General features: G+C 40.6%; 1 protein-coding gene across 1 annotated transcript; it reads left to right on the top strand.

The window, feature by feature from the left end:
- The first annotated feature begins 9,663 nt into the window (after window positions 1-9,663).
- LOC125881491 (uncharacterized) lies at window positions 9,664-10,599 on the top strand. The gene is made up of 3 exons (XM_049564569.1): window positions 9,664-9,723; window positions 9,989-10,082; window positions 10,237-10,599. Exons 2-3 carry the CDS (start codon window positions 9,993-9,995, stop codon window positions 10,495-10,497), a joined length of 351 nt encoding a protein of 116 aa, XP_049420526.1. The 5' UTR covers window positions 9,664-9,723; window positions 9,989-9,992; the 3' UTR covers window positions 10,498-10,599.
- Window positions 10,600-14,608: the final 4,009 nt, after the last annotated feature.

Raw genomic sequence — 14,608 nt, 5'->3', positions numbered from 1 at the left:
GATTATTAATACTGAAGCATAAAATGTAAGAAGCATGACATAGTTGGATGTGATATTGTTTTGTATTTTATTTAGCAGCAATGCCCTCTGATGGGTCTTATATTGAGTGTGGGCTTGGTGAGGTCAGAGGGTCTGACTGTATTTTAGTATCAAAGGTAGTTTTATGACATTAAATGTACTCAATCATTGAAAGTAAACGTACAAGTAAATGCTGTTAATTAAAATGCAAGCAGTTAGAAGTTTGAGAATTATGAAGTCCATTTCTTAAAACCTTTGAACATGGAGTGTACAAGTGAAGAAAAACATTTTTTTTTTCACAATTTAAAGGATTCAAAGATCAGATCCAGTTTTTCCTTCCCTCCCTCTCTTCTTCCTTCCTCCTTCTCTTCCCTATTTTGCCATAAGTACTGACAATGTAGGGTATTGAGTAAAAGTATACATTTTATTTAGGAAATGATGGAGTAAAAGTGAAAGTTCACAGAAATTAAAATACTCAAGTAAAGATACAGATACAGTACAGATACTCCCAAAAAATACTAAAGTACTGTAACACTGGAGACATGGACCAACAGAGGAAAGGCGGTGTAATACAGTATGATGGTACTATTGCATGCAGCCTAAGGCGTAAGGATATGTAAGTAACGTCAACACAAGAAGAGATGGGCGTGGTGTCGGGCCATTGTTGTTATGTATGCTTTATATTTAGTACACGTGCATCCAGTTCGAGTCAGAATCAGAGACTGCTTATGCACAGGGCCCAGAATTTGGTGCTACACCCCTGACTGGACCTTTAACCAGTGCAGCAGTAACTGACATTGAGTGTAATGCAGGATTTATACTTCTACAGCGTAGGCACTGCATCGACATAGAGCCTACACTGTGCCCTGCACCATAGCCTGACGTGCACCTCCCCAGAAATGTAACTACACATTGCGGCGATGCAGATCTCCTGTCTATTTTTGTAAGCTGAAGCCATCTCCCTCAGTGGAAACAAAGCTTTTATTTACTTGTATTTCACAGATAAGTAACAATAAATTGTGAAGACTGTAGTATATTATGATCTACTCTGAAGCTTTGGAACAAATGACCAGTTAGGGGCCCAGGGTCCAGAAGTATATATGGTCAGGGTCATCACTTTCACATCATCGCTATTTAATAGACAACAAGACAATAAAGCCTCCTCAAAAATAACATTTTAAGTCTTGTGTGTGATTTATCCTTCAGGGATTAATACTCTGGGATTTATCCTGGCTTCATATGAGCAGAGGAAATCTCTGCTAGTCGCTAGGCTAATTTACACAATGTAAAATGCCATAGGCTTGTGCTAATAACATTAGCATCTTATGTTTGTCTGGAAAATGTGTTTGGTATAAGACAGTTGTTTTGTCAGTGAACGTTGTGAGTTGTAATGGAGACAATTTTGTAACATGACTTGTTAAATGTTGCTGTTGTCCCTGGCTTCATATGAGAACAGGAAAAGTTCACTGGCCGTTAGGCTAATTTATACAATGTAAAATGCCATAAGCCTATGCTAATTACATTAGCATGTTGTATTTGTGGGGAAAATGTGTCCAGATAAAGACAAGTGTTTTGTCTGTGAATGCTGTGAGTTATAGTGAAGCTGATTTGTGTACTTGTGCTTGAAATTGTCTCTATCAAGCCATGTTTAATGTGTGTTTTGGGTGTGTTTTGAACAGGGTTGCCAACTTTGGTCATTTTGGTGATTTTAGCTTGTGATGTAATATCTGCTTGTACATGCGTGATCACACTTTTTTTTTTACCTTAAAAGAGTTAATATGCACATGTGGCAAACAGAAGAAATGAGTGTACGTTTATATATTCCTATCTATAGGCCTAAGCCCCACACACTTCCATAGACGTATATTTGTTTTACGGCGCAGATCAAGGTCGATTTCATCAATCTATGGTAGTATAGTCATCTGCTTGAAAAATCCAGTAATATGTCCTGTTGTGACAAACAGAAAGATTTTTTAAAAGATATTTTTTGGGGCTTTTTAGCCTTTAATGTATAGGACAGACAAGCGTGAAGGGGGAAGAGAGAGAGGGAGTGACATGCAGCAAAGGGCCACAGGCTGGAGTCGAACCCGGCCGCTGCGGCAACAGCCTTGTATATGGGGCGCCTGCTCTGCCACTAAGCCACCAGCGCCCCAAACAGAAAGATTTTAAGGGGGGTTCGTGGGGTTCTAAATTCAAGGACTTTCAATGACCTGTGTACAGGGCTGGACTGGGACAAAAAAATGCAGACATTTATGTATCTTATTTGTAGGCCTACTTGTACACATTTTATTAAAAATTGAAATGATAAATCTTGTAGAGGTTCTTTGTCAAGTGCTTTCACCATAGGTATTGTGTACGGGGCCATCTACTACCACCAGGATGTATATGAGAAGTGAATGAGCACATTGATTTTCTAGCCTTGGTACTCTCTTCCAGGGTACTTAGGGTACTGCTGAGATTTATTTTAGCTAATTTTGGTAACAGCGTAGTGTGTGCGTATGGCATTTCACCAATCATAGTGGGCCGCCATGGCCAAAAATGCCAGGGCCATTTTTTTTTTGGCCCAGTCCAGCCCTGCACCTCCAGGGTTTCCGCAAATTATCCCGTGACAATTCCAGCCATACACGCCGCTTCAGTTGCAGTGGACATTGACGCCCGGCACGGAATGGAGCGAGTCCGTGCCGCGGCAGAATCGGATCCAGTGGACATCCAGTATGTGGTCCGGTCAAGCCACACAATGGGCTGGAAGTAAAAAAAAAAAATAAAAAAAAAAAGGACTCGGTGACGGTTAGAGTGAGATTTCTTAAATGGCCGTGAGAGAGTGACAGTCATGCCAGACGCATGAGAGTTGGAAACCCTGCAGTAGTCGGCTGACTGTGAGACTAGAGCTACCCAATCAAAGCGCAAATGGATTGCGCACCAATCAGAGAGTAGTTGTCCACAGAAACATTTGGCTGCGCTACATTTCACTCAACCGCGGAGGTGGTGTAAGTGCAGAGTGACACAGACACACATGCGTTTATTATACGACGTAGCTTTAAGCATGTAACGGCTCTTGCTGGTGAGAGGCAACAAACAGAGACAGAGCAGCGGATAGAAGGAGATGAGCGGGGCGAATTCGCAAACAAATAAAAGAAACAACTTGGAGGAACGTCCATTTTTCCTTTGTAATGTAACGTGTCCATGTAACCGGCATGGTCAAGTTTAGCTTTGTTGGTAAACTGAGGTGAACGGCGCCGCCATTTTGGGGTGTGGTTCAGAATTAATTTACCGATAACCTATGTTTAGGTGCTAGACCTCCTCAGGTACTTTATTTTGTCATGAAATATGTAAGACCTAAACATTTACATGTACAACAGGCCAGGTTTTAGTTTGGAGGGTCCTTCAGGTGTTTGCACACCTGAAGCTGGAAAACCAAGATGGCGAGCCACCCGCAGGAGAAATCAAGTTGCCTCTGCTTCCATAAAACCAACCTCCAAGGAGAAGGACACTGATCCAAACACCTGAATCCTGGTAGGACTAAACTTTAAGTATTCAGCTGCATCATGCAGTGGGACTCATTTGGCATTGACAAAAACATCTTGACTCTCAACTGTACTAAGAAAATGTTTCATAAAGTGTGTGTCTCTGGTGTACTTATTAAAGGACCTTGAAAATGAGATGTGCATCTCAAGGGTTTTAGCCTCTGATTAAATTTTGAATAAAATAAAGACATCTACAGTGTTTCCAAAATCTCATCAACCACTTAATGCCATCTTTTCACATGACCTTTTATAGCATTGTGCAGTTTAAACTGAAAATACAGGCAAATGACACAGCAAAAAGCTTCTAGACTTTTGTTCATTGGATTGTCTCACATGTCTGTTTTTTTTATCTTGTATCTCTGTGGTGAGAAAAACATTATCAGGGGTGTAGCTCATCTTTAAAAGTGTTGAATTCACTGCCAAAAATTGAATTTATGGTGAGAAAATGTATCATGTGTAGACTTTTATAAGCTAAAATTCATCATCTACATTTAAAATTGTACCTTTTACTCTGTATTTTGCCTGTAGGGTAGAACAGTAGTTCTCAATCAGGGGTCTGGAGACCTCCAGGGATCCTTGATGAAGTTCCAGGGGGTCCCATGATGAGCTGCATGCAAGTGCCCAATTAAGAGTTATAAGCATAGGCTAGGCATATACGTACCCCCTCAATATCTTACTATATAATGATGAAAACTCTGTCTGCCTGTGGGTGCGTCTGTTCCACGTTTTCTACTCACTGACGTGGTCAATCTATGTCAAACTGCACATAGGCATTGAGGATTGGCATAGGTAGGTGACAAAGCTACTTTTTCTAAAAATTACACTATTATTAGTATATTCTTTTACAAAGTCGATGCATTCACCCCACGAGTTACTGTGCATGCGTGTTTATGTATCCACCTCAAACGGACATCAGCTGTAGCCGAGCAGCAGAGTTACACTGTGCACGCACGTTAATCCACCTCAAACAGACATCATTCAACTTGTCGCTCCCAACTCGTCAAATACCGACAATCAAAGCCTGAAGCTTACTGTAGATTACTACCAGGTGTGATGAGTCAGTCAGCTGGTGCCATTAATTAGATGAGATCAACTCTCTTTTTTCACCTTATATTATTTTTTCATTTTTTTTTTTTTTAATTTAATTTATTATTTATGTATTTATTTTATTTTGTTTATTTTTATCTTTTACTATAATGGCGAAAACTCTGTCTGTCTGTGGGTGTGTCTGTTCCATGTTTTTCTCCTCACTGACAATTGGCACAGTGGTAGAGGGTCATGGGAGGATGCGAATGAAGCAATATTACATCAATTGGCCAAAGGGGGGCGCTATAGCAACTGACTGAAATTGCAAACTTCAAATGGGCATATCTCATGCCCCGTATGTCGTAGAGACATGAAACTTTGCACAGAGATGCCTCTCCTCATGAGGAACAAATTTGCCAAACTTCCTGTTATATAGCTTTTCCGCCATTTTTGTTTTGAAAAACACTTAAAGGAGCTATATGTAAGAAATCTAAAGCAAATAGTCATAAAATCCTCCTAATATGTCACAGACTAAGGAATAATGTTCATATAACATACTGATCTCACCGACAACAATAGTACAGTCAGAATATTCGCATTTAAAAAAAAAAATTTACGGTCCGCAAATCATGTTTATGTTTTGAATTTGTGTTTTGGCCTGTTGCGCCACCCACCGCCATCTACCAGTCACACAGTCAGTAGAGTCTCAGCATCAGTTACAGTTAAGACTGAGCTACAGCAGCACGGCAAGCAGCATTAGCAGTGTCCCGGTACATAGCATTAGCAGCCGGCTCCTCCTCAGCGGTATCCCGGCAGCAGCGTTAGCAGCAGAGAAGCCGGACTTGCTCGAATGGTCCACTGGAAAACCAAAAATCAAGGACGCGGCGACGCACCCGTGGGCAAACAAATCAGTCTCCAGCGTGCCGCTGTCCAGCAGCCTCGAATCTGTAGGGGAGGGGGGGGCGGACATGACTCACGGCAGTATTTTGAATTTGAGTGCAGTAACTGTTTGGCCACATTCTTACATACAGCGCCTTTAATATCGACTTCTTCCTAGGAAGTTTGACCGATCTGTGTGAAACTCGGTGAACATAATCTAGGGACCAATATCTAAAGTTCCCTCTTGGCAAAAGTTGGAAAATGTACTAAAACTGAGCTTCTATAAGGCAATGACTTTAACTATCTGCCTTTCAACGTGCTACCTCAACTACTAATGTGCAGTTTTAGCCCACTAACTATCCCACTATTGGCAATGGTTCTACTGTAGTGTACTGTACCCTAAAACACACCATGTGAAACTGTATGTGGGCAACTGTGCACTCAGTGGGTATGGACTAGTTTAATAGCACTTTTATTTTGATGAGCAACACAACTTATGGAGGCAGCAATGCCACCGGTGAAGTTGGTGGTGGTTGTGTGCAACCATGAAATAGTTGCAGTCTGGCATAAAATGGAAATAAGATGAAACAACTAAGTACCCTGACATTCTAAATTGATAAAGCACAAATCGTTGCATAGAAATCCACCAGAATGCAGGAAATGTAGTGTTCGATGCTCAAAATTTCTTGGAGGAGGACCCCAAGACCTGCCCTTGGTCTTTAGAGTGGCTATTCTGATTTATAGTTAGACAACTGTAAAATGATGGTCTTGATCAGATCTACATGTAACAACCAAAATCTTTTCAGATGGAGTCTCCTAAAGGGAAATCTTATCAGTGTGGGGTCCATGACCTTATGTGTTTCAGTTTAGGGCTCCTTAACACAAAAAAAGGTAGAGAACCACTCAGCAAGAAGGACATCAGTCTGTACTCTGAGATAAGATTAATATATTTTCATCACACGTATTCTTTGAGGTCGAACTTCGAAGGGAGGTGGAAGCTGACTTTTTATCTGGTCTCATTTATTTCTCCAGTTTCATAAGAATAAATTGGCAGCTGGGCTCAGGCAATAGTGCATACCCAAGAGCTTACTTTATACAGTGAGATCAGCTGTGAGCGTGCACTGTATTTGGAGGAAATGTGATATGGGAGTGTCGTCCTGTCAAAAGAATTTCTTTGTAATGACCTTTAAAACAACAGAGACGGGAGCCGAAATAAGTTTAACAGAATTTATTTTCTTGTACAAGAAGGAGCGTTTCACAGTGCAACACACAAGACAAGGTTACAGAGAAAAGGCTCCCTGAGGAGCAACATGTAACGACCTCAAACATGAAACTGGTGGACTCAAATGCACGACTCGCAGTAGGTTTAACAAAGTATTTTACTTGGCAAAATTAATTTAAACAAAAGGCGCTCTCAAGGAGGATTTGTTCTAAGTTCAAAACAAAACACTCACAATGAGGATAAAAAAATATCACAACTTAGAATCAAACCTGATAACATGAAAACCTGGCATCACACAGACTGAACAAGACAAAGGGAGACAAGGACTGTTTATACATGAGGTAGGGGAACACAGGTGAAACCAATCAGGGGCGGGGTAGACAATCACAATGGCGGGAAAATCACACAAAGGGAGGAAGTCAGGGTCTGAAACGAGAGGGAAAAGGTGAGTACAAAATAAAACAGGAAGTGCACGACGAGACTGGACATGAGTGACTTTAACTTAACATAAAGTGCTCATGACAACAAAGGACTAAACATGAAACTAAACTAAGGCATGACATAAAATATGAAACACTAAACATGAACATGAATAACATTAACATACTTGACGAGACACAACAACAACTTCTTCTTCTTCAGTTCTCCTAATCTACCAAGTACAGACTTCATAGATAACAACAGTTTTCAGTTGGTGTGACCCCCTGTCACACTGCCCTCCAGATGATCTACAGAGAATTTACATCTTACTGCAAATCTTCACATGCATACTGGACATGTTTTTCAAAATGGACCCAATCTCAAATTAACCAGCTGTTTCATAATAAATCACCAGCTGACACACAGCAACATTAAGATTCTTTGGAGTTGTGTTTCTGTCAACTTGGTGAATGTTAGTCCAATATTTACTACCCTTTTAGCTCTGTTTTACCCTGTATCTCCTTGTGCTAATGTTTCACCATGTTCACCTGCCAGTCACTGGCAAGTCTGTCTGTTGTTTCCTGCTGGGCAGGTAACATACAATGGTTTCTATTTCATATGACTCGACCCTGTAATCGGCTTTGCTGTTGTTGATCAAGGCCCCTTCATTCTTTATCCATCCACTAGATGCCCTCAGACTTGTCCTCTTTCCCCATCACCTGGCTGCCCCACACATCCAACCACCTGTTCTCACTTAACTCACCGGCTCTGCAGTTGCCTGGGGCATGATCAGTCTGAAAACAGTATGCACTGTTTTTGCTACGAGGTCCAGGTTGACCATGTTTCCTCAAAGTGGTGTGCAACAGACTTTGAGGTTAGCCTACATTTTCTTTTATTTGATGGATGTGTCAGAGATGTCACCCAGTCAGGAGTGATGTGTATATAAACATAATTCTGGTGGATCTTTACTTATTGTATATATATAGTTCTTGTTTTTATTTTGTTGTGGCAAGGTTAACACTTGCCTATAAACCCCCTTTATATTGACTTCAAAACATTGTTTATTGCACTACAGTTTCTTTTAAAACATTTTTGCGATATTTTGTCGGGGCTGAACACTGGCCTTCCCCACTCACCCACTAACCACGCCTTGTTGTTTCTTGCCATTGTGGTGACTCCTGCTGTTGTCTAGCAGCAGTGTCTTTGTGTGCTTTAAAGCTGGGGTGTGCAGCTTTCTGGAAAAGCCTACTGGATGAGCACAGGCATTTGTACATGCTTCATACAGTAGCCCAGTGTTTCCCATACATTGATTCATTGTATTTCACTGTAGAGCTGTTGAAAGTGGATCCCCCACTTTCTCAGTCTAATAAATAACCAATATAAACTCACAAAATGTCATGAAAGGTAATATTCGTACACATATTGAAAAGAAAAATACAACCATACATTTTCTGAATTCAAGTTTTTCTCGTACACCAAGCTGAGACTAGCTTAACTGCCTTGTTAACTCATTGTGAGACACACTTAACTCAAATTCGACAGAAATAAAACATGATTTACCAAAACAGTCTTAGTTTGTCTTGTTAGTCATCTAGTTAGGTAGTGCACTGTTCCAACAGTCGCCAACTCTGATTAGGTTGGAATAAACCCTTAATTCATTGAGTTAGATGTGAAGATATGCTGTTTCTCCCAGCAGTCTCTTTCTGTTGTTGCCGTTGACACTCCTGTTCTGTTATCCACACCACTTAGAGTCACCATGCTTGTCAGCTCAGCTGCCTGTTCCACCAGTAGAGACCGGAGACTGACCTCTGTGGTTAATAGAAAGAGGGGTGGCTGTATTGTAAAGGTATTGAAAATCATACCATTCTGATCTCTAAATACCATGGTATACTGTGATACCACCTACGCCTAAGATAAACTTCCTTTTAAGAGGCAGAAGCATTGAGGAGAACCAGACACTGTGGTGGGTGATGATGTAGAATAGCGCATATGCGAAATAAAGTGGAGTACACCACATCTTTGCTGATCCAGCTTATAATCATGAAAGCTTCACGTCAAGCTCAGGCATGTCTTTTTTTTTTTAAGATATTTTTTGGGCATTTTTAGCCTTGATTTGATAGGACAGACAAGCGTGAAAGGGGGAGAGAGAGAGAGAGGGAGTGGCATGCAGCAAAGGGCCACAGGCTGGATTCGAGCCTGGGCCGCTGCGGCAACAGCCTTGTACATGGGGCGCCTGCTCTACCACTAAACCACCGATGCCCCAATCTCAGGCATGTCTATTACATCTCTTGATAAATGAACATGAGTAGTGATATCACAGATGGATAAAGCTCCTGGAGCACTGATTAATGTCTAAGAATATTCAAGATGTATCTCTTGTTCAGCATCTCACCCTTCAAAGATCATGCTTATGTCATAAAAAAACAGTCCCTGCATTGTTACAGGGGGATTCAGGCAGTTCAGGAACATTCAGTTCTGATTAGAAAAAGAGGGGCATGGCACTCCCCTTTGATTCCCCCCCCCCCTCTCTCTCCACACCCAGCTGTGGTATATAAAAAAGGAGTGAATTTCACATCTTGCACTTCACTCCTCTTCCTCTGCTTGCAGTCTGACAGGAACGGGACACTCAACCCTGTAAGTACTCTGTACTTTTATACTGATGGATGGATTCATATATTTTAGTGCAAGAGCAGTATAATAACAATTTAAGAGTTGTTGCAGTTCACTGTTAAATCTCTGCTATTGAAATTAAGTTTGTAATTGGTGCTTAAGGCTTATTGTGGGTACTGTGAGTAGAAAGATTACAACCATTTATACTGGCAAACCAACTCACAAAGCATATTTTCAATGTATTTTCAGTGTTTGAATGGACATAGCACAGACTTTCTTTTTGTTGCAGAATCATGAGCAGGAACTTCTTGTCCAAAAATGATGAGCTCCGCAGGGGGGACTACCTGATATCCAACAACGGGGAGTATAAGGCTGTTTTCCAGGTGAGTAACTTACACTATTTGTGCACTCAAGACTCCTGTCAGGTTGCATGATACATGCACACTAGTCTGTACCAAAGTAAATGCAAAAGTAAAAGAGCAGGTATTTGGAAATGCACATTCTGATTTAAGTAAAATGTCTCTTTTCTGCCTGCAGGAGGATGGTAACTTTGTCATCTATGGCTGGACGTCTTTGTGGGAGTCTGAAACCAAAGGATCAGACGCTCAGCGCCTGTGCATGCAGGCTGACTGCAACCTGGTCATGTACAACAAGTGTGATGAACCCAGGTGGCACACAAACTCTGCCAAATCTGACTGCAACATGTGCCGTCTTCAACTGACCAATGACGGCAAACTGGTGGTGAACAGGGAATGTGATGAAATCTGGAACTCTGCCAAATCCAAAGGCATGAAGTAATAAAATGTATATGAAAGTCATGTTTGGAAGTCAACTTGAGTTACCAGTAAACATGCCTGCTGTTCAATTTTGGATCAAATAAAAGCAACATTTCTAAAGAAAGTTAAAGTGAGTTATTTTCCTTCTCTCAAAGTATGTCTCTGCATCACAACTGCTTGTGAATTTACAATTATTTTTAGTAAGTAAAAGTCTAACATTGAATAGACACTGTGATTTTAGCCACATTTTTTGTGAATTCAAAACAATGAAAAACGTGGAAAGTGAGTTGAAACATGAGCTGTGTTATAGTAAAACATGGGGATTCTTTAGAATGGGGATGCTAAATTACATGAAAACCAACAAATGTTTAATCTAATGATGGCTCACATCATCATTCAGTGGAGCGGGCTGGTGCTGAGTCTCAGTCTTTTATCTAGCAGAAGCGCACTCAAGTTTTTCAAGCATGTCTTTATTCCATGTGCAGAAAATCGTTAGTTTGTCTATCATGCAGAATGCATTATCTTTCATTGCCACGAGTTACAACATGTTTTTAGTTATGCAGTATGCAATGAAATACATCGGTAATTTGTACACCATGGAACCGACTGATGAACCACAACCTGTGCCAAACATATAAAGAAAGATAAACTGAGCTGGCTTGCTTGTTAAATGTTCACTCTTATCCACTGGTTCCCAAACTTGAGGTCCTGACCTCCACTAGAGGGCGCCAAAGTTCCACAGGGGGTCATGAGGCCTTCTTGATTTTAAGGAGTGTAAGAACACCTAAAAAAAAAAAAACGAACCCCGTAGGCCTACATGGTAGGATTCATTCATGTCTGTGATGGAAACTAAATTAAATAGTTTTTCTTTAGATAGTTTCAGATTGTTATTCAAAATATTAACTCAAAAAAAAAAATCCCACAGGATAAGAGTGCGGTGAGGACCTTAACACAAACTATAATCACAGAGCTTTCAGTCTCTGCTTCACAGATTCGACCTGCACTAGAAAAGTACGCTGTTAAAGCAACCAAAGAGCTAATAAAACAATGGCCAAGCATGGCAGAGAAGAAAACACTGAATTTGTCAAACACAAGAAGCCTATTTAGTATGTGTCCTTGGAAAAAATTAAAACAATATATATAATACAGACAGAAAATGGTATAAACTGTTACAAAAAATAACAGAAAAAATAATCTCTGATGCAGCATTCCCAGGAAATAATCCTGCAGTCGTTAAGTTCACTATTTGTACAGTTTATTAGTTGTTGTGTACTTTTATTGTTATACATCAAATATAATGTGAAATATCCATACAATATTTCACTTAGTGAGTCGTCAGTTTACTCAGTGGTATGAAAATGTTCCCTTTAGGAGAAAGGTGCAGACCACTGCTCTAATTTATAAGCCAGCTGCAGCAAAATATGCCCTTTTATTCTTGTTACCACCAAACAACTAGTGTTAGGGAAACTACTTTGAAAGCATAACTCTGAAAGCTACCGGGTACTTAACACTGCATTGACAATGTACATGTGATACAAAATTTTAACAAAATATAATACAACAAGTTGCATGCAACTAAAATATTATAAATGTTAAATGCAAGTAACTGCATGACAAATTTGACTTCAAAAACCAAAAATCCTGTGATCCGGGTGGGCACGCACACACACACACACACATACACAAAACACTAACTTTTTAAGAGCTTTACCGGCCCAAGATCCAGTCACACCAAAAGGACAAGAGAGGAAAGAGATCCAGGGCTTTAGTTTTGTTTAAGTATGAAACTGTGGGTGGCTGCAGCTCAGGAGGTAGAGCAGGTCGTCCTCTAATCGAAAGATCAGTGCTTCAATCCCCGGCTCCTCCTGTCCACATGTTGCAGTACCCTTGAGCAAGATACTGATCCCCAAATTGCTCCTGGTGGCTGTTCCATCAGTGTGTGGGTGTTAAAGCTGAGTAGCAGGTGGCACACAAGTCAATTTCCCATCAATCTGGAAATCCATCTGTAAAAAAAAAAAAAAAAAAAAATCTTCCTTTCCTACAATGTAAACTGCAGAATCTGTCTTGAGAGATTAATTTCCCACTGAAAGATGTATTTTCCTAAATGAGCTTCTTTCTGACTTCAGCCGATTTGTACTTTTGTTGTGATTTCCATTAAGGAAATAAAAAAAATAGTGTGACCCTTTGGTGCTGATCAAATGTTAAGGAGAAATATTCATTTTATGTCTACAGTGTCTCCAAAACTACATCTGTCTCTTCATGCCACTTTGTTTTCACAGTAACTATTAAGCACTGATTGGCAGTGCAATTTGAAGCGAAGCCCTGGTAAACAAGATAGAAAACAGCTCCAAGACTTTTGTTGATAGGAATTGCCTCTCGTGTCTTGTCTTCTTATCTTCTGTGTCTGTAGTGACTGAAACAGATGTTGTCAAATGTCTGGGGTGTAGCCGACCTTAAAAATATGTTGAATTCACTGCCAAAATAGAATTTATGGTGTTAAAATGTGTTGTGTGTAGACCTGTTACAGACCAAAACTCATCATACCCTATATTTAACATCATACTTTCCACTCTGTATCATACTGGGAAGCAGAGTTTCACTTTGTACTCTGATGAGAGGAAGATGCGTGTATTTTCATCAGACATTGCTTTGAGGTCAGAGGGAGGGGAAAGTTGGCTCTCTGTTTGGCCTTAGTTTTTTCCATCCAGTTACAAGTGTAGAATCTTGATATTTTGCTGCTGGGCCCAGGCAGTGGTGAAGACACCAGAGCTTACTTTTCACTGTAAGGTCAGCTGTGAGCATGAACTGCATTTGGAGGAAGGGTGTAGTATGGGAGTGTCATCTATCTGTATGTTTCTCTTTAAAGGAACAATGTGTAGGATTAAGGGGGCGATTAAGTGGCATGTAGTGCTGGGGATTGCAACCAGCTGAAACTTCTCCTGGTTAGATTTCCGTTAGTGTTCATTGTTCAGGGGGTTTTTACCAGTACCTGAATTATCAGCAGAGGTCTCTTGCTCTCCTCTGAGATGTCAAGGCATGGACACAGGGCCCCTGGGGGTGTCCTGTGGAGTCTAGCACTGGGGCATTGGCGGTGGATCCTTTGAGACATGTCGGCCGTAAGGTGGGGTTGTGGCATGTCCTACAGATGCTCGATCAGATTGGGATCTGGGAAATTTGGAGGCCAGGTTGATGCCTTGACTCTTTGTCATGGTCCTTGGGCCATTTCTGAGCATTCATTTGTAGTGAGGCATGGTGCATGTTCTGCTGGAGGGCAGGCACTGCCATCAAGGAGTGTTATTGCCATGGGGGAGGGGGACTTGGTCCGCAGCGGTATTTTGGATTAGTGAAGCACTTCAAGTGGCATCTACATGAATGCCAGGACCAAAGGTTTCGCAGCAGAGCTTGGCATTGTAACAAGATGGTCAGTATTGTTCATGTCATCTGTTAGAGGTATTAATGTTTTGGCTGATCAGTGTATTCCATTAACTACCTGAAGCCTTTACCTTCAACAAAGTTAAATGAAGGCATATCTTGTGAGGTCATTGTCGTGATGAGCTGCGTTATCTTCTAATATAATACTCTGCAAATCAAAGTCGTCTTTGGATGTCAGCGTGAACAACTATAAATCTGCTATGTAATCTAAATTTTAAAAACAATATATAAATGTGTTGTTTTTTCACTTTGTACTTATTGGGTCATGACGTATTACTTATCTTAAACAATTCTACTGTAATGCAAATATCTTGGTAAATATTACAGCCAGTTGTTGGGATTGAGCTCGGAAAACTCGGGAAACTAGAAAAAACAAGTAAATCAGAGAACATGAGCACACTTCACTGAAACAAAAGTAGTAGCTTAAAGTTTGCATATCAGTCTTTCTCTTAGCTCATTAAAACAGAATAGGACTTCAGAAAATGGAAAAGCAGAAAAAAAATAAGTTGGTATTGTCACCAGAGGGGGTTTGAGTTTGCCTTCAGGTCAAAAGTTCAGTTCCTGCCATCTGTGCTTTAGACACAGACATTCATTCATCTCTTATGCAAAAAATACATATATCTGATTAACTCATGTGTCATAGAAAAATGTACTTGTTGCAGTCAGTTGAACCAACATCTATACCAACCGTATAAAAAAGG

Source organism: Epinephelus fuscoguttatus, linkage group LG21 (genome assembly GCF_011397635.1).
Source record: "Epinephelus fuscoguttatus linkage group LG21, E.fuscoguttatus.final_Chr_v1".
NCBI classification, from domain to species: domain Eukaryota; kingdom Metazoa; phylum Chordata; class Actinopteri; order Perciformes; family Serranidae; genus Epinephelus; species Epinephelus fuscoguttatus.
This window is presented reverse-complemented; position numbering and strand designations above follow the sequence as displayed.

Coding starts and splice junctions, on each gene's coding strand:
- LOC125881491 (XM_049564569.1), top strand. CDS start 9,993: ATGAGCAGGAACTTCTTGTCCAAAAATGATGAGCTCCGCAGGGGGGAC. Junction 10,083..10,236: donor AGTATAAGGCTGTTTTCCAG/GTGAGTAACTTA, acceptor TTCTGCCTGCAG/GAGGATGGTAACTTTGTCAT.